General features: G+C 40.6%; 1 protein-coding gene across 1 annotated transcript; it reads right to left on the bottom strand.

Annotated features, from left to right (window-relative positions):
• Positions 1 to 14,359: 14,359 nt before the first annotated feature.
• Positions 14,360 to 19,137, bottom strand: LOC133904514 (acid phosphatase 1-like). The gene is made up of 4 exons (XM_062346012.1): positions 18,915 to 19,137; positions 16,255 to 16,621; positions 15,862 to 16,026; positions 14,360 to 14,375 (listed from the first exon to the last, which is right to left on the bottom strand). The coding sequence occupies exons 1-4, from the start codon at positions 19,135 to 19,137 to the stop codon at positions 14,360 to 14,362; spliced, it is 771 nt and encodes a 256-aa protein (XP_062201996.1).
• Between the last annotated feature and the right edge of the window lie 912 nt (positions 19,138 to 20,049).

Raw genomic sequence — 20,049 nt, 5'->3', positions numbered from 1 at the left:
AGTATATACTACATTGGAGAGGAGTATATCACTTTTTATGCACCTTAAACATACAAATATTATTTCTTTTTTAGAAAAATATGAGTATATGTTTGTGATAAAGTAGTATCATACTTCTCACATAGTACTATATGTTTCCGAAAGGATATTCCTCTCACAAAGTAGTACATACTAATTTTTAGAAAGGAGTATATACTACCCATAAAGTAGTATATACTTGCCGCAAAGTAGTATAAATACTATTTTTGAAGCTAAAATGTCAGGACTAGTAGATTTGAACTAATGCAGGTACTACGTATTTGTATGCTCCATAAGTACTGCATCATCGGTGCTTTCCCGTAGGTGCAGTAGCAAACTCTGATTGGCACCGAGGTTCAAAAAATGTGACGGTTACCTCTTAAAAATCATGATAACCGCTCTTTACCACTCCGCTCTGGTTTCATAATACGAATGGTTACCGAATTTGAATTCAAAAAATTCCAATCAAATTTTAAAAAATAAAAATCCATAAAAAACTAGAGGCAATTTTAAGACTATATGTGAAAAAAAAAATTAAAAAAAATATCGTTTGCAGCACGAAATACGTGCTTAAACATTGAGAATTCAAAAAAATGCCAAAAAAATAGAAAAAGACCGAAATAGGCCGAATGCATAATACAAATGGCTAGTTTCGGCCCACCTCAATGGGATAAGGCATAGGAGGTCTCCTCCTCCACGCTCAGTTCCCCAGTTTCGTTCCACAGCAAAAACCTCCACCCTCCTTGCCCGGCCGTACAGATCCACCGCATGCTGTACAAATCCGACGGAGACAGCACAAATCTTGAGTGAGAAGAAGCTCTTACTGAGCGATAAGGATCAGTTACCGACTAAGAAGAAGCGGTTATCAACCGCAGAGGCAGCGCTGATGACCAACTGATTTTTCGCTTGATTCAATTGACAACCGTTAAAACTCTAGAGATTTTTCACTCGATTCGGTCGATATGCGTGCTTAGAAGGTCGTCAGTTCGGTTAATACGTTGTAGTGGCAAGGGTAGTTAATTTTGATGAAGTTAATTGTTTCTTGAGATATTTATGCATGATTAACAATATATACAAACTAGTTAGTGTCGGTTAGGGTTCGTTTTTAAGTTGTTAGGGTTGATTAGTGTTTGATAGCGTTGATTAGCATTTAGTACTTAGTTTGGCTTAATGTTTACTCGTTGTTGGAATTTGTGGAGTGCCAATAGGATGATGTATATTATTTTGCAGTAATCGATGGCGGGTAGAGATGTGGTGTGACAGTACGGGGATAATTTGGCATCGGGGTTTAGGTGCAATTACTGCAATAAGGAAAAGAAATGTGGTGGTGCCATAAGGTTGAAAGAACATTTGGCAGGGTATGGATTGAATGTTGTACATTGTGATAGGGTACCTCCAGATGTGCGTGATTACTTCAGGCGTGAGCTGTATAGGGCAAGAGATAAGAGGAAGGGAACGTCTGAGGAGAGGCTTTAGATGCAAGAGTCAGTAAGAGTTCAGATAGATTTGACAAGCGATAATGAGAAGACGGAAAAGGAATAGATGCAGCGTGCCATGGCTCAGTCTAGGGAGGAGGAGAGCAGGTGAGTCATACGAGCATGGAGGTAGTAGTGGAAGTGTCAGATGAGGTAATATGTTAAAGATGATACTTAGGAGAGCATCTTCAACCAAGAAGCCACCACCAAGCGTTAGGGATTACAATGTTGTTATAGCCAAAAGCCCCTGTGCAGCAGAGGATTGACACTGGGTCATGGACTGCGAAGGGAAAGAATGCAAAGGTAGCTAGCTATTGGTTTGGCATTGTACTAATTTTTTCACACTTCAAGTATTCCTGGTACAAGGGCGGATAACGCATTCTTTGTTGCTGCAGTAAAAGAAACACATAAATAGGGTGAGTGATCACTATCCTGTCCCCAATGCTTAGTCAGATCCTCTTATTCAATGGGTATATGAGTAGTAAGATTCTAATTTTATGCCATATTACAAGGACAATGGTCAACCACTTCTGTATGGACAAGACAAACTTGGGTAGAGTTTAAGACAAAGTTATTATCTATATGATGGATAATGCTCGTGTTCACCGAGGAGTACAATACAACTGAATTTAATTACCCCCCTTAGAAGCTAGTGGTACTGAATATGATGATAATTTACTTTCTACAACTAATTTATTTGCATACCATGATATTGTACTAATTTTTTACATCTTGTAGTTTGCAAGTGGCGTGGATACTATTTAAACTACATTTTAAATATTGATCATCACTTTGGTAAGTATTGATGGATGGTATGTGATGGTGTTTCTAGCTTTTGTATGGATAATTCAACATATTTACTAATTTGATGTGTTACTTATGTAATATATGCATATATTCGATGAAACAATTATATGATCATGCTCGTATTGCTATTAGTATATATTTATTTCCTTGAAAATGTACAAATATAGCAAAAGTCATGCCAATTTGTTTCCTGATTAAATAAAACATAGCAAATCTCAAGCCATATTTTTTCCTATTTTTTTGTGATTTTTTGTGATTTTTTTGTGATTTTCGTTCAACTTCGTCGAAATTCAAACAATGCGGTCAGTTATTGCTGTAATGCGGTCGATTTTCGACCAATTCGTTTGAATTTATGTCAGTTCGGTATGCGTTAAAATCGATCAATAAATCGTAAAATGCGGTCGGTAACCGGTGTAAACCAACCGGTTACCGATTCTTCGATTCAGTCTGAACTCTCACCAAATTTGCAAATTTGATCAAATAAATTTATCCAAATTCTTACCGAATTTTGCCCGGTTTTCATGATAACTATAATTTTTTGGTAACCACGGACGGCTAGTTTTCGAGCACCAAACGCATTTGTGAACCTTGATGCGCACTAGGCAAATAAATATGGCAATGTGGTCTTGAAGCCTTGGATGCAGCATATGTGGGAAAAAAATCCACAGGATGCCATGACATGCATTTGCGTCGCACAGCACTGACAGCAACCATAAGCCTCTCCTGATTGGATGTATCAAGAATTCAAGACCCTCACGTACCTACATTTCATCAAACAGCAGCGTGTCACGCCCTCTTCTGATTGCATGTTGAAGACAGCACATATGAACTCTGTAAGAACATAATTATTACTTAGTACTGATTAATTGGTTAAGAACAAAGGTGACGAAGAGAAGAGTATATTTCCGATAACCAAAGGGAAGCACAAAATCGATTAGTTACAACTCAAACCCAATGTATCCAGCACAAAATTAACATACCCCAAGTGTTAATATTTTTCTTCTGTCGATCGCATGCTCCTATGGACACAAGATCTACATGATTCCTAATTAAGGCACATGTAAAAGAATTACTGGGAAATGAGGTCTAATCCTGATAAGTTGTATATAGACTGGGGAGTATGAAAAGTATGTTCAATAACCGTAATCAAACATGTGACATGTGTTTCTTCTAGGTGCAGATTCATGCCAAATTGTCATGGATCTCTAAATTAAATCCAAGATAACGTAACAGGAAAAATTGGGGGCAAGGAATAGACTGATTACTGGAATACCAATGCACTGCGAAGGCGAAATCGACTATTTCTATCAGCAAGAAGATAATCCCACGCCATTTTCCACTTCTGTAAGAAGAAAACGACTTTCAAACTGCAGAAACGGTAACATTAGATGCCCATTCAGTCAACCAGCGAAATCATATACTCCTCCAAGTTTCTTCGATCTGTCTTGCTGAAGGTTAAACCGGAATCGAGGAAGGCTCTTTACGCACGGGAAATTAGAAACTGGATCAGAAAGAAACAAATTGGATCTGAAAAGATGGAAGATGAGGAACATACTCTTCGCTGTGCACAACTGCACATCGTGGACGTCGGACACGGCCGCTGTCTGCCCAAAATGAAACAGATCGGAATCAAACCCTCCTCTCGTGGGGTCTCCAATCTGCGCAACAGGAAAAACTGGGAACATATATCAATAAATGGCTCGCGAGATCAAATAAATAGGGTGGAGTTCATCTCAATCATACCTGCAATTCCACTTCCTGATGCTCTTATGTTAGTCGGTGCCACTATTGGTGTTGAAGATGGGGGATCCGGTGCAGTCGACTGCAATTGCAAGTTACGACTGCACCGATCCTCGGTCGCCCGTTTCCGTGATGAACGATACAGATGAATTACCAACTGGTACAGTAAGTTTGGCACAGTATTCTTACTACAGTGCTGCTACAGTATTCTGCGTGGAACCTTGACAGTCTGCTTCGCATCCGACGGTCGCTAGTGCGACTTCTTAAGTTGCAGTTGTACTGGCGACTATACAGGAACCGGTTCCGGGGGAAGATGATGCGTTCGCTATCTCCAATATACGCCACCGAAGTCACCAGTCGCTGGATGACACGGCCATGGAGCGGCCGCCGCACGTGGGAGGGAGCACCAGGAACGACGCCAGGCGGAATCACCGATGGTCGACTGCAATCGATTCCATCCAACAAAATAGGTCACCGATCTCCGTCTATATTTCTGCTAAAATTAAATAAATCATTTTTAATTGGGTTCTGAGTGGATAAGAAAACCCGTTACCATAGCAGCCCTGAGGACGGGATCTGCTCGATCCGACGGTGCTCACGGCCAGAGTACTACACCGGCAACTCCCTGGTCGATCGCCTTTGCTGCACTCAACCAGAAAAGAAAGAAAAAAAAAGCCAAAAGTGAATATATATTATATTCTTTGTGTTATCCTTTGAGGAGGGAGGAGGACATCTCAATTTAACTAGAAGAACTCACGATCCATTCTCCAGCTGTTGCCGCCGGCGGCCGGGGCAGCCGCCGCCGCCGCCGCCGCCGTTGCGTGGCAGAGGCAGGGGTGCAGAAGCGTCGCGAGCAGCAGGTAAGCCAGCAGGGTCAGCCTCGCCGTCAGCGAACTCATGATCTCGACCTCGATCACGCACGCATGCACCACCTGCTGCTGGAAATGGCTATCTCTCTCTCTCTCTCTCGAAGCGTCTGCTGAAGTTCTGAAACAATATAGCTCTATCGATCACTCGGTGTGCCGATCGTCGTAGCGGTGTGCTCGTGTATTTATACCTGCAGATCGAGGCCGGCCGGCGACGGCCGAGACATGCACCGACCGGGTAGACTTCGCCTAGGGTGTCAAAGTTGGCGGGAGGCGCTCGTAGCCAGCTGATCGAGACGATCGATCGGTCGATCTGCGTGCGTCGTTTGCCCGCGTACGTATAGTATACGTACGTGTGGACGCGGTCTATTGTTTCGTGCTGCATGCACTAGTATATACCATGCAGACAAGATCGTGTACGTACAGGTATGTATCACTACATAAGAAACCAGCAAACGAGACATCATATTAGTGATGGGTCTAACAAGAACACATCACTAATGTTCCTTTTGATCGGGACCAATATAGATCTCACTAATGAGTGGTCATTAGTGATGCGTTATAACATGATCCGTTACTGATGATAATAATGATATGTCAAGTTATGACTCATCACTAATGACTAAATCATCAGTGACGGGTCGTTCTAGATCATAATTAGTGATGAATCAAGTTATGATCCGTCACTAATGATAAGGTCGTCAGTAACAGTAGTCCTAGGCCAGTAATTAAATCAAGTTATGATTCATCACTAATGATAAGGTCATCAGTGACGGGTCGTCTTAGGTCAGTCACTAGTGACAGGTCATAATTTGATCCGTAACTAATTATTCACTCATTAGTGATGGGCAGTCCTATGCCAGTTATTAGTAACGGGTCAACTTGTAATCCGTCACTAATGACCAACTCCAATCACTAATGATGATATTCGCAAATATTTTTATTTTATTTTATTTTATTTTTCTCTTATTTTTTTCTCACCTCAGTAACACTAGAACAGATACTATTGTACATTTCTGCTCAAGTTTGATGTAAAGTGTGGCGGCTATGGACATAAACATGCGTTTCAAAAACGGTGCAGAAACTTCCGGGAGCGAGAACTTAATCTTCCAAGCAGTTTTTTGCCTAAAAAAATTCTTCAAGCCCGATAAAGTAGGGGAGAAACGGATATAACTTTTTTTAGATGTTTGAAGAATTAAAAAATGTCGAAATCGAAATCTGTATACAAAAGTTATGCCTATTTTACCGAATACACTCCGGGTCACCTAACAAATTATACCTCTCAACAAAATATGGCGAAGTTAGTCATTAGTGACAGGTCATGTTTATGACACATCGCTAATGACATTTGGCAAAGAAGGTTAAAGGAATAAAATATCTTTTCTATTACGACTACGTGATAGCAGAGGTGGTAAGGTGGTTATAAATGAGAGGAGGAGGTCGCGGGTTCGATTCCAAGGAACACAAACTTGAAAATAATGTGAAAAAACGTGACTTGTAAGATATATTGGGTGGGCCTGCATTGGGATGATTCGAGTGATTTTTTTTTTACTTTTTTCTATAAGAAAATACGAAAAATGTTTATCGGTCATTAGTGACAGATCAAGTTTACAATCCGTCACTAATGTTCAGTCAATAGTGACGGGTTGTAGGATCTAGGATATCGACTAGAAGGGGGTGAATAGGTGGTTTTTTAGACTAATTGCTAAGTGGTCAACAAAACTTACAAAAACAAACTAAAGGTCACTAGAGCAATATAAAAACAACTAAAAGCTATGTCAATGTTTGCAATCCTAGGGTGACATGCAACAATTTATATTTTATAAAGTAAATTGCATGAAAGTAAATTGCTTAACAGATGACATACGAAATTTATCCGTGGTATCGGTAATTTGCCGATCACCCCTAATCCACGTTGAGGTGAGTTCAAGTTTTAAACCACTTCTCTATCAAGTATCTAATTCTCACATGAGCAATGGCTTACATCGAGCAATTTGATCTTAAGCCGGAATAGAATAAGAACTACTCAATACCTCGATTCCACTAGTGTAGTACTTCGCCGCTCCTGTAAGGCGTGCTCAAACCTCTCACAAGCACAGCTATGGCTCCTTCACAATTTTCTTTGATGGGCTCAATAACGCGATAACCTTCAAGTAGTTTAGGAGGCGGCAACCTCCAAGAATAACAAGTTGATGAAGCTTGCTTGAAAGATCACTAGTGTCTCAATGCTCAAACTCTTAAAAATTATGCATTAGATGCTCCCACACTCTCAAAGATGCTATCACTAAGCCAAGAGAGGGAGAGAAGTAAGGTAAGAGCTCAAAAGGTTGTAATGAAATGCTAGCTTATATTCCTTGAACCAGCCAATCTCTTATTTATATCCCACACTCAACGATGTGACCGTTGCTGTTGAAAAGACAGTTCTATGACCCTGACACCTGGCGGTTGGACCGCTGCCTTTACAACGGCCATAGAAAGTGTCATGATGACCCTGACACACAGCTGGCGGTCAGACCGTGACCCCTCACGGTCAGACTGTGAGCAGGGAACAAAGTGCTAAAACTCTATGTTCCTAGGGCGATCAGACTGGCCAAGCTGAAAGTCAGACTGCTAGCCAAACCAGAGGGTCCAAATCCCTCTGTTCGTTTGGTGGTCAGACCGGCACAACCTTCGGTCAGACCGAGACTGAGTTCTACTCATCATCGAGGAGGTTTTATACAGCGGTCAGACCGGCTTCTCCGCCGGTTAGACCGAGACTGGGTTCTACTCAGCATCGAGGAGGTTTTATACAGTGGTTAGACCGGCTTCTCCGGCGGTCAGACCGTTAGAACTCAGAAACATCCCAAAGATAGGAATTTCCTTGGTTTCTCTCAAACTAAATTTTTTACTCTATATGAAATGCATGTTTAAGGTAGATGGATCATCCTCTTATTCATTTTCCTCTTTTGGCTTGATATCACCTATTGACCTATTCTTGATAGCACTTCTCAAACCTTCATTACCTACATCATCCAAAAAAATTTGCTCTTCTTGAGAACCATTAGTTTCATCAAATTCAATATCACGTGTCTTTTCTACCAAACTGGAATTTTGGTTGTAGACATGTTAAGCTTTACTATTAGAAAAATAACCAAGTAAGAAACCTTCATCACATTTTCTTTATAATTTTGATAAACGAGTACCTTTCTTTAGAATATAGTATTTGCGTCCGAACACCCAAAAATATGAGATGTTTAGTTTTCTAAAAAAGTTCATATGGAGTCTTTTTCAATAATCGGTGACAATACAATCTATTTGATGAATGGCAAGCGGTGTTGATAGCATCGGCCCAAAAATTATCCGAAACATCATATTCCGAAAGCATTGATCTTGCCATATCAATAAGAGACTGATTCTTCCTTTCAACTACTCTATTTTTCTCCGGAGTGTATTTGGCCGAGAATTCATATTTGATACCCTTTTTCTTAAAAAAATCCTCAACCTTTGTGTTCTTTAATTCGGAGCCATTGTCACTTCTCAAATTCATTTTCGGCCCTTTTAGCAAAGCTTTTGAAGGTATTAAATACAATAGTATTATCATGTAAAAAGAATACCTAAATAAATCTAAAAAAAATATCAACAATGACAAGATAATAGCTATTACCTCCAATACTTACATATGTAGTAAGACCAAATAAATCAATGTGTAATAATTTCAAAGGTCTTGAGGTTGATATGGAACTTTTGTATAGATGTGAATTTTCCACTTGCTTTCTGGCTCTATAAGCACTATATAGCTTGTTCTTCTCAAATTTTATATCCTTCAATCCTACAACTAGATCATGCTTTAACAAACGATTTAGTTGATTCAAACCAACATGACCAAGCCTTATATGCCAAAGTCAATCTTTTGATGACTTTGTAAATAAACATGTGCTTATGCTTGCATCATTAGAAGAGAAATCAACTAGATAAAGATTACCATATCTAAAACCTTTGAAAACTACATTATTTTCCTTTGTGCTAAATATTATCATATCATTTGGAGAAAAAGTGCATGAAAGATCAAGATCACATAATTGAGCAACGGAGAACAAATTGAAATTTAGAGATTAACTAGTAAAATATTTGAGATAGATAAATCATTTGATATAGAAATTTTACCTAACCCTTTTACCGTTCCTTTTCTATTTTCTCTAAATGTGATTTTGTCATATTCCAATCCATCACTGCTCATAGAAAGTGAACATCCTTTAATTTCCAGTCATGTGTTGAGTGCATCCACTATCTAGCACTCAATGTCTCCCATCGGACTTGTAGGTTACCTTAAAGTCACCCTTTGCCATAAGACAATGAGGAGCGAAGAAGAGTGAAGGTGCTTCCTTGATGGCTACACCAGCAAGATCCTTTTAAGATGGCTTCTAATCATCGGAGTCGGAGTTTGAGCTTGCATCCGAATCCCACTCAACATAGCATGTTTGACCATCTTTCTTCTTTTTAAAGTATTTTTGAATATCTTCTTGCCATCACTCTTTTTCTTCTTCTTGGAATATTTTTCTTCTTTGTTCTTGCAATTTGTGGTAATGTGTCCCTTCTCACCATATTCAAAGCATTTTCTTTCTTTAAAGGGATTCTCTTTGGAAGATTTCCCCTCTTGCTGTATCCATCTTAATATCTCTTCTTCTTCATAAATTTCTTAAATCTTCTCACAAAGAGAGCCATTTACTCATCTTCTTCATCTTCTTCATCATTTTCTTCATGATCATCTTTGTCTCTTGATGATTGAATTTTGAATGCAACTTTCTTTTTCTTGGCATTGGTAGCATCATCATGAATTTTTTTTTTGACTTCTTGAAAACATCATGAGTGAGAATTTCACTCAAAATTTATATTAGAGTTGTATCATTCAAATTTGACCTTACAAGTAAAGTCGTAATCGTGTAATATTTGTTAGGCAAAGCTCTAAAAAATTTATGATAAAAATCAACATAGGAAACATTCATGCCAAGCCCCTTGAACTTATTTATTATGTTGTTTAAATGATTGAATATTTCTTCGATGCTTTCGTTTTGCAACATAGTAAGTTTCTCAAATTGCTCTTTATAAACAAAAAGTTTTACATCATTGACCATGTGTCCTCATGAATCTTTTGGAGCATTTCTCAAATTTTATGAGCGGTCTCAAGTTTGCAAATGCGATTAAACTCATTAATATCTAAAGCACCATAAAAAAACATTCATAACTTGAGCATTTGTAAGAGTATTCTTCCTATCTACATCGGTAAAATTAGTGGGATCAATAATTGCATAATCCTTATTCACTATATTCCATAAACTACCGCTCATAGCCTTAAGATAAACAGTCATTCTAGCCTTCCAATAGGCGTAGTTTGATCCCTCAAAAAACGGAGGTTTTCCCACATTGACATGAGCGTCACTAGCCACAATTCTACTCCAGGATGGTTAAATCCACGATAAAAAGGAGTCCTAGGCTTTGATACCATTTGTAAGATCTAGGATACCGACTAGAGGGAGGTGAATAGACGATTTTTAGACTAATTGCTAATTGATCAACGAAACTTGCGAAAACAAAATAAAAATCATTAGAACAATATGAAAACAACTAAAATCTATGTCAAAGTTTGCAATCCTAGGGTGACATACAATAATTTATATTCTAGAAAGATAAATTATATAAAGTAAATTACTTAACGGATGACACCGAAATTTCTCTGAAACTAAATTTTCCACTCTATATAAAATACAAGTTTGAGCAATTGTGGTATTATAGATATCTTAAGTAGACGCACATCAACCCTTCTTTATAGTACGACACTTATCATATCAATCCGGTTAATTTTTTCTCTAATCTCATTTTACCGGCAAAAGAAAATACCCTATAATTATACATTTGCTTTGAGCTGACCATTCTTCATATTTTTTATTTATGCATTTTCTAGCTCCGCAATATCTTTGTAACTAACTTTTTTTATAACTTATTCAAACATATTAGTTCATAAAATATATATTATTATTAATTACCAAAACATGAGCTAGAGACCTAGATGTTTCACGGGTCACAGTTACGATCTATCACTAATGACTAAATATTAGTGACGGATCATCACCTATCAATACGTGCAAACCAACTACTGTACGTCGGCAAAAATACAAAATTAGATAACATACACGACCGTATTTACCGAAATAGATAACATATCATCGTATTTACAATTTTAGCATTCGTATTCGGCACCTCGTTTACCGAAAATTGACTTTCGGTACACCGTACACCGAAAATACCGTGCCGAATATGAATGTTAAAATTGTAAATACGACGATATGTTGTCTATTTCGATAAATACGATCGTGTATATTATCTAATTTTGTATTTTTACCCTGTACGTCGTAGCTGCATACGTACGTACGTGCACCCGGGTTGTCATAAGCTAGCGATCGGACGGCAGAAACGGACCAATCAAGGTGCGACACACGGTTTTCTCGTTCGGATCTCAGTATACGCACGCACGTACATTTCGGCTTGACCGACGGGACGACCGAAATGCATGGTTTTTATTGAGTGCAATTACAGGACCGGATCTGGACATCTGGTCTTTCTATGCATGCTGCATCTTCTCTGCCTTTGCTTTTTCAGAAGAGACTGCTGCACATTTCTTCTCGATGCAGCGGGCGCCAACCATTATTAGTACTTGATCAAGAATATACATACATATATATAGAAATATGCAAATTATTTTTCTGAACTATTTTCAGTGTCTAGATAATCCTCAAACTTCCACTACTACAGAATTCATTTGTATAAATGGTTCGTAACATCGGTGTGAGCGCTTTTTTAACCATCTGTGAAAAAGAATTTGTACAAATCAGATTTATACAGTACTATAGATTATCATAGATGGCTCTAAGTTTCAAACCGCCTGTAATATAGGAATAGTACAGACAGCTTCAATAACGGACCATCTGTACTAGAGATTATCGCAGACGGCTCTAAGTTTCAAGCTAAACATTGTTTAATACAGACGGCTCCAGTTTCAACCCATCTATACTGCGCATTTGTACAGACTGTTGTAGACGTAGAACCGTCTGTACTGCGTATTTATACAACACTATATTCATATATTACTGAATATAAATTGCCATGTCAACAACAAATTATTCACAGATCATTTGTGTTCAAACAACAACAGATCGAACAACATATACATATCATACACACAACAATCAAACATCTTCATTCAATGTCACAAAGTTATACACATAAACAGAAATAAAATATCAATATTATAAATCCTCACAATATTACAAAACATTCTTCATTCTTTATTCTTGAGTCAATCTCATACCTAACAATATATAAACCAACAAATTAGCTTTAGCACACTAAATTAAAAGGAAGTAATAAGTTTATTTGATTCATTCTCTATATTATTAGCCATAAAGGTATAATACATCAATAGACTGCAAGATGCAAGTATTTTCAATATATTGAAATAATCAGGTTCTATTGAGATTACAAACCTTAGCTCCTAAAGTTGTCATGATTATGAAATTCGTCGCTCCCCTTTATGATCTTCGCAAGTATGAAATGTATGAGCTATTTTTAAATACTAGTTATCTGCCCGTGCGTTGCAGCGGACGCTAAATTTTTTTATAAGGTAATATATCTGATCATGTGAAATATATTCAAAATAACATAACGCACGATAGTATTACCCGCTATAAATACTTTATATTATAAAATAACATAAGACAAGAGAAATATGGTATGGCTATTAATACTTTATAGTATAATATCCGTGCGTTGCAATAGATCCTAAATCTGACACCTCTACATTGCAATGGTTCCTAAATCTCACACACAATATTGTTTTACTTTTCACATGAAGAAAACAAAACATTGATACTAAAGGTAACATTTAATTCATAGAGAAATAGTGCTCTATGATATTTAAGATTAAATATTAAGACAATGTCATGACTCTTGATTTCTTATCTAACATGAATATAACAAAAAATAATATCGCTAACAGATCAAGAACAAATTACATATAAGAGCACATAAATGTAATTGGTTCATAGATGAGCAAAGAAACGGTAGAGACTTGTAGAATGGTAAAGGCGGCATATTTAGGCATTTGAATCACATACTCTACTTAGAAACTAAAGCATGAAATCAATCTGATCTAATTCATCAATCGGCATCAGCTACAATGACACATCACCGATTTCAGCACACCAACAGAGAAACAACCAAAAAAGCAAATCGCTCTCACATCAAGTCATCAATAACACACCAATTGTCAAGAAACATCGTTAGTTCTCATCTCATTGCACAGGGGATTGCCACATGACAAATAACAAAACTGTTTTCAGATAAAGCTTACAACTTGGATTACAAATACAACTATGACTCAACTTTGAGTACAAATAAATAAGTCCATAAAAATATATTTATTCTCACAACTATCTCTTTCAAATCGTATTGCCCATGATGCAGCTAAGATATTCTCGTACACATGCAGGTATTACATATTGAAGTAAATTCCCATCGTACGTCAATAGGCTGATCAAAAAGTGCCTCCTCAGTGCTGGGCCATCCTGCACATGCATCATATATATGTAAATGTAAATATATATCATGTCTAAAGTATAGTATTGCAACTTGAAATGTACATACGACGGTGCGATAAAGTAATATGCTCATCGTGCAGATTGACGTGTGTAGCTTTTTACCATTCCATGCGCACACGAATTGCAAAATGAAGTAACCAGATAAATATCTACGACAGAATGAATTGTAAACTCTATGTTAGATAAACATACTTATTACTTATTGCTTCTAGTGATGTTCAAAACAAGTTACCCGTATATGTTCATTGGAGTAACAGCTGGAAGTATATGGTGCCGAAAACTTCCTGAACACAAGCCCATAGAAATGTTGCTAAGTAGCAATGAAGGATAATATAATCTGCGTCCTCAAGCTAACCATATAACACACTGTCTTTCATGGGCCATTGTATTTTTGCACTTGCGCTACAGACTAAATTTTGCCATGATATGCCTGCCAAATGAAAATCCGCACCTTGAAAGGTGCCGTAATGTTCCAAGCCTACTTCATCTGACTATTAATATACCCTCTAAAATCTGTAGAGCTATATAAGGATGGTGGATAGAGTAGAAAACTGCCCATTATTTTTGAAGGCCCAGATTACCATGTCCTCTTCTAAGGAAATGTTGATCGTAGCAAGCCTTGCCATCAAACTTGCCCACTCTCTTAATTCCGTATCACTAAAATATCTTTGGAGAGAAATATGCCAAGAACCCTCCAACCAGATATCACTCACATGTGCTTCCGGGTTTGCACAAATCTCAAATAGGAAGTAAACTTTGCTCTGCATATTCAGGGAAAACATGGGAAGTAACTACACAGTACTCTACAGTACTCACCATGAAGTCACACGGCAAGATATCTGCAGCACAGAAGATGTCAATTGCTAACAATCGTCAATCAGAATTGGACTTCTTCAATAAATCTCAACAAGAGCAGCATGCACGAGGACTACCATAGCGATCTTTTGAGCCATAAGGAAGAATAACAAACTCCTCCAAAATGGCATTGGTGCTCCTCTTGGCTCCCAGAATTCCTGCCGCAAACAGATGAAACTCTACCCACCTTCGGACAGGGGATCAAAACTTGACCTATGTATTAACTTGATCCATTAGTTGCAATAAAAGGAAATATCAATCATCTGCCACCATAAAGATTGTCACATAAGAATTTGGCAACCTTAAAGAAAAACATAGCTAGGATTGCCAATCCTTGTGTATTTACTGTGTTTGTAATCTGAAAAAATAAGATATGAAAAGGCCCACTTTTTCCACAGCAATTTTTGATCTTTTGGATTGGCTAACTGCTTGTCACCCTGCATAGCCTACACTGGAGCCCTCCCTTTGCCGCACTACAGCAAGTCAAGGATAGCTTAAATAGCGTTCTTCAGAGCGGGGGTGACCTCCTGAGCAAGCACCGGTTACTGATCACAGCAATGCTGGTTGCAGGATCACGATGTTGTCATCGAACTTCCATTCACATTAGCTCCTAATGGTAGACATTCCTGTCGATGTACTTGTAACAGTAGGATTTCTTGCTAAAACCAATACAGTATCCTTAACTATGGAAATCATAAAAGCTAATCGGACAAACAAAACAGTCTGCAGGGTAGAGTGTACAGTTGTGCATACCATTGGCCTATGATGATGCCTGTTGGTAACATTGCACCAGTTATTTAGTGGAATCAAGATGCATATGTATTGTACATTGCACAAGAACCTTCGTTTGTCAATGACAGCTACGTTTGAGGTGGGCAATGAAGATATACATTGCTCTCGAGCTGTGGACCAAACTACTGGATTAGCAAGGTCGAGAGGGTGGAAAATCATAAAGTGCAATCGCTAGCGTGGCAAAAAGGAAGCTATGTATATGTGCGTGATATTCTTCATCGAGGCATTTGATCAAGCACATGGCGGACGCGAACAGAACAAGTGGCAAACAGCAAAAGCAACTGGGATGAGTACCTTTGCTGATGGATCATACCTAAGTAGGTCACAAGGAGGCCATTGGACGAGGGGAGCAGAGACGAAGATGCCAAATTCAGCGTTCTTTTTTTTTGGAGGGGGGGGGGGGGTCAATTTCAGCATACATCAAAGGGATTTTGACCCTTAACTACCATTAGCTAATCTATGGTAGATAATGTCACATGCCATGAAGAACACCAGAGACCAGATAAAATATTTGGAAGAAAAAGCCAAACTAATGAAATATTTTAGAGTAAAGTGATACTTTTCTTAGAACGGACAATAACAAGTCAGGTTAGGCAGATAATAAATAGCACCCAAGATTTCACCATAATTCGCGTCCTTGGCAAATGGTAGCTAAATGTTGCAATGTGCGAGGTATACCTCCGTATGAGCTTGTCCGAATCATGGAAACACTCTTTGTTCAGGTTGTCCACTGTGACGCCCTGGTGCGCCTCGCTTCGGCCGGTGAGCAGGAAGGTCTTGAACCCAAGATCATGAACCTCCTTGTACAGCTTCAAGCTAGAGGGGATCGCCGGCGCCTCCCCCCTGCAGTTCAAGCCTGCCATTTTGAAATAAAAAACCACATGTGAGACCATTTCAATTGAGTAATTCATGCCTAACTTTTTTTTTCCCCGTTTCCTGCCTAAAGTTTTGCCATTTTTCGATAGCATGTACCAAACAAGGATTGATTGCACAATCAAACTGATGCCTAACAAATTAGAATTTTCTACCATTTTTCTACATGGGGATGCGCAAGGCAACAGGGGCGTTCACCCGTATCCGTTCTTGACGTAGTAGGGCAGGTTGGAGAGCAGCGTCTTGTTGACGTCGAACACCCATGCGTCATCCCCGATGGGCTCCAGGTCAAAGCGGTAGGCGACCCCCGTGACGTAGTCCCGCACGTGTGTCGCGCACTCCACCGGAACGGCCTTCCACGGCACCAAGTTGTTGGCATCCGCCGCCAGCCTCCAGCTCGCGCACCGCACATCCGACGACACCTCCTCCAACCCCTCGTTGTTCGCCTCCCATGTCGTCGCCGATGTCGGGATCTCGATGACGAGCGGGTGTGGTAGGAGGTGCTGCTGCGCCGCGTCCGCCTCCTCGAAGGTGCCTGCTCTGCCTCTTCCGCGTGCTGCTACTTCTCCTCAAGGTCAAGCTTGGCGACGCTGAGGTCCTTGATCTCAGTGTGGGTGGCAACAACGGCATAGGACTTGGCGGCGGCATGGGCACACGTGAGATCTGGGCGGATCCCGTCAAATCCAACTGCTTAGGTAAAGCCAAGCCCATCCCCAATCCACTGTGCGGCCCCGCTCCGACTCACCGCCACCTTCGATGTCGCCTAGTGCTACTCACCTCGCGAGGTGGCCAGAGGATGTACTCGCCGAGGCTGCCGTGGTGTTTCCCTCGACGCGAGTGTACTTATAGGGGGCGTAGAGAAGCTGGAGGGTAGAGCTGGCAGCTGCGGTTAGGGCGCTGTGGTTCGCCGAGGGGGGGCGGGGGGGGGGGGGGGGCAGAGAAGGCGGCGGGCGGGCTGCGCGGAGAAGTCAGGGGCGGGGTTGGCGGCAGCAGGCTCTCCTCCTTGGGACCACACGACGGCGAGGAAGCCGGGGCGACAGATGCGGATGGGGCGAGGGGCAATGAGGATGGGGATAGGGGCGGCGATTTCGAGAGCGTGGCGTGCTGTGTATCGCGATGGGCGCGGGCAGAGAAGCCGAGGACGGGGAATCGGGGAGAGAGGGGTGGGCGGTCGCGCGGGCGTGCGGAGCGCGGGCACGGGCGTCCGATCGGGAACGAACAGAGATCAGAGACGACGATGGCAGAGGAATCGGCATCGGTGGAGGAATATTATGTGCGGACGGAACACGCCTTACTCTTTTTTTAAATAGGAGAGATACATGAGATTGTCCTTCACGAGATTATTTGTAGGAAATTTATATATCTGTAAAAGAAAATTAAAATAGTTAGGCATAACGATGAAAAATATATTTTAATATACTATAATTACACTAACCAACGGATATACTGGTGGACTAGAGACAACGATTTGCAGCATATACTGAGTAATATAGAACCCATAGAGGTTGGTGCCTTGCGGCTACTTGTGACACTGCAGAAATTTGTGTACAGTACATTTAGTTCTATGGAATGCATATTATAATGGTAAATTGATGTGCGCTAGAGGAATTATTACCGGGAACTTATGTTGGTGGGTCGCCGAGAGTTTATCTCTTTGTATAATCCCGCCCATCGAAACATACTTCGTGAATGTCCTTGTCAACAAATCTGTCAGATCTGAATACCTATCTAGATCGTAGTACATCGAGTCAAAGTATATGCAGTGTTGATTGTGTGTATAGATACAAACTAGTATCTAATGGTCTCGATAGTTGTACGGTAGAAGAATAAGGTCCTTCGATCCACAGAGAGCGACAATGGCCTCTGCAACGTATTTTTCGGTCTCTTCTAGAGATCAAGTGACTGTTGACTCACATACGACCTATGGGTTAATGAATTCAATTCTTGGATTCTCTCTCTTGGTTTCTTGACTCATAAGTCTACATATAAGAGTAACATTAATGAGTTAGACGGTTCATTAAGTATAGACCGTGATTAGTAACACTTACAGTGTCTAGCATCTTACTAGACCTATGTCCAGCTTGTCAAGATGGTAGAGGAGGAATAAATCCTCGAAGGTCACGAGGAAGGATCCAGCTGGTTTTAGGAAATATTGTCGCTGGTACTTAGCACTGAAACAAGGAGAAAAATATTTCTCCTCATGGAACCTCTTCATGTATAGGTTGTGCAGAATCATACTTGCCCAGCCCAATTGCTTTAATGCTTTCTTGCTTAGTAATGACTGGCCTGCCACTTAGGTGTTTGATAAAGGTTCTTCTTCTACCTCCTTGCTCTTGTCCTTTTGTTTGCTGGCACTGCGCTTTCCAAGAGGTGCCGTTTTGGTGGACTGTTAGCCAGTTTTGCTGGACAATTGTTGTTGCTCATGTGGTGTAAAAGGAGATATGACATTCGGCGGAGCATGATGAAAAGAGAAGTTGATGTCGTCACGTACTGGAGACATAGACTATAGAGGTGGTGAAGGAGCAACCAGTATTATGAACTTCTTTGGCCACTGGATGAAGGAGTGGACGGCCTCCCCAAGTGTCTTGACGTCGTCCTCTATGGAAATAGGAAGTGAGAGGGACGTGCAATTCATGTATACAATGTCCACTAACACCCTAGTGCAACCAGGCTCTAGCGGGAGTTCGTGGATTGTCTACTCCCTGCCACACCAAGCCCGTGCCAACCTCAATGATGTTATCGGAGCCAAGAATAGTGGGCAGTAAGAGCTTGCACTTGGTGGCCACCTCTATGTCATCGATGAGGTATCTCTCGCTAGGCACCTCTTTTGGAATGTCATCGCTAGGGGGGGGGGTCACCTTCAAATTCACCGATAGGGAAGTCATGATGAACGAGCATGTTATCTGGATCATTATCTGGTGCAGATGCACTCTGGTGCCAAGCCGATGGAGATTCAAGTGTCATGGATGCATCCTGCTGCCTCATTACCCGTATTCGCCCCTCGACCTGTTGTTCCATCATTTTGGCAAGCATATCCATATGTTCTTTCATACTTGCTTCAACCTCAGCGACAATCTCCATTCTTATCCATTCATGTTCGGCTGCTTCGCGCTTAGTTTTGTTTCTCCTTCGGCTCCTATATGAATCTACATTGTTAGGGAATCCCAACTTCCATGGAACGGAAACACCTATGCCACGTGTGTGACCCGGGTGCTCTTTGTTCCCCAGAGCCGAGGTTAGTATATCTTTTTTCCGAGATGGCTGGAATGATCCTTGAGTGGATTCTTTCGTAAGTTGCAAGATTCTTTGAGCCACTTGCTCGGTTTCTGCTTCCTGGAGATGGCGAAACCATTGGCCGAGCGTACGGCCCTTCCTGGGAACCAGTTCTGGGCCCACCTCTTCGGGATCTGTGAAAATAGTGTGGAGCGGTTCTTCCGAGCTTCCTGCTCATCCTCCTTGTCCTAGTCCAACTCCTTGCGTGCATACCCACTAGTGCCGAGCCTGTGTGGGTGCTTGTTGTGTGACTGGCGCACCTTGTTAGCCGGACTCTGCTGTTGAAATTCCTCAGACTGGTACCTCGCCACAAACTCTGCCTATTGATCCGTCAAGTACCCATAAGCAATATTATTGGGGATGAGATCCTGCTTCACATATGTATTATACAACTCGCTCTTAAAGGTGTTTCACACCTTGGTCATCTTGGCTATTGCCTGTCTTTTCACGTACTCCAAGGAGCATCCTTCAGGGAAGTTAAATTAGGCTTCAATTGTTTTTCACAAGAAGCTTTTCTCACTCTACGGCACAACCTTCCAGTTTGGGTAGGTTATCCTGACCCTTGTCTGTCCAAGTGAGGCACATGCACCAAATTCCTCGTCATCTTCGCTTCTTACGTTGACTTCAGGTTCTTCGACGATACTAATGTCTTTATGTAACACATTCTGCTCTTTACCATGTTTGGTCCAACACGTGTAGTCCGGTTTTAAGCCCTTAATA

The sequence above is a fragment of the Phragmites australis genome, chromosome 2 (assembly GCF_958298935.1).
Source record: "Phragmites australis chromosome 2, lpPhrAust1.1, whole genome shotgun sequence".
Classification (NCBI taxonomy): Eukaryota; Viridiplantae; Streptophyta; class Magnoliopsida; order Poales; family Poaceae; genus Phragmites; species Phragmites australis.
This window is presented reverse-complemented; position numbering and strand designations above follow the sequence as displayed.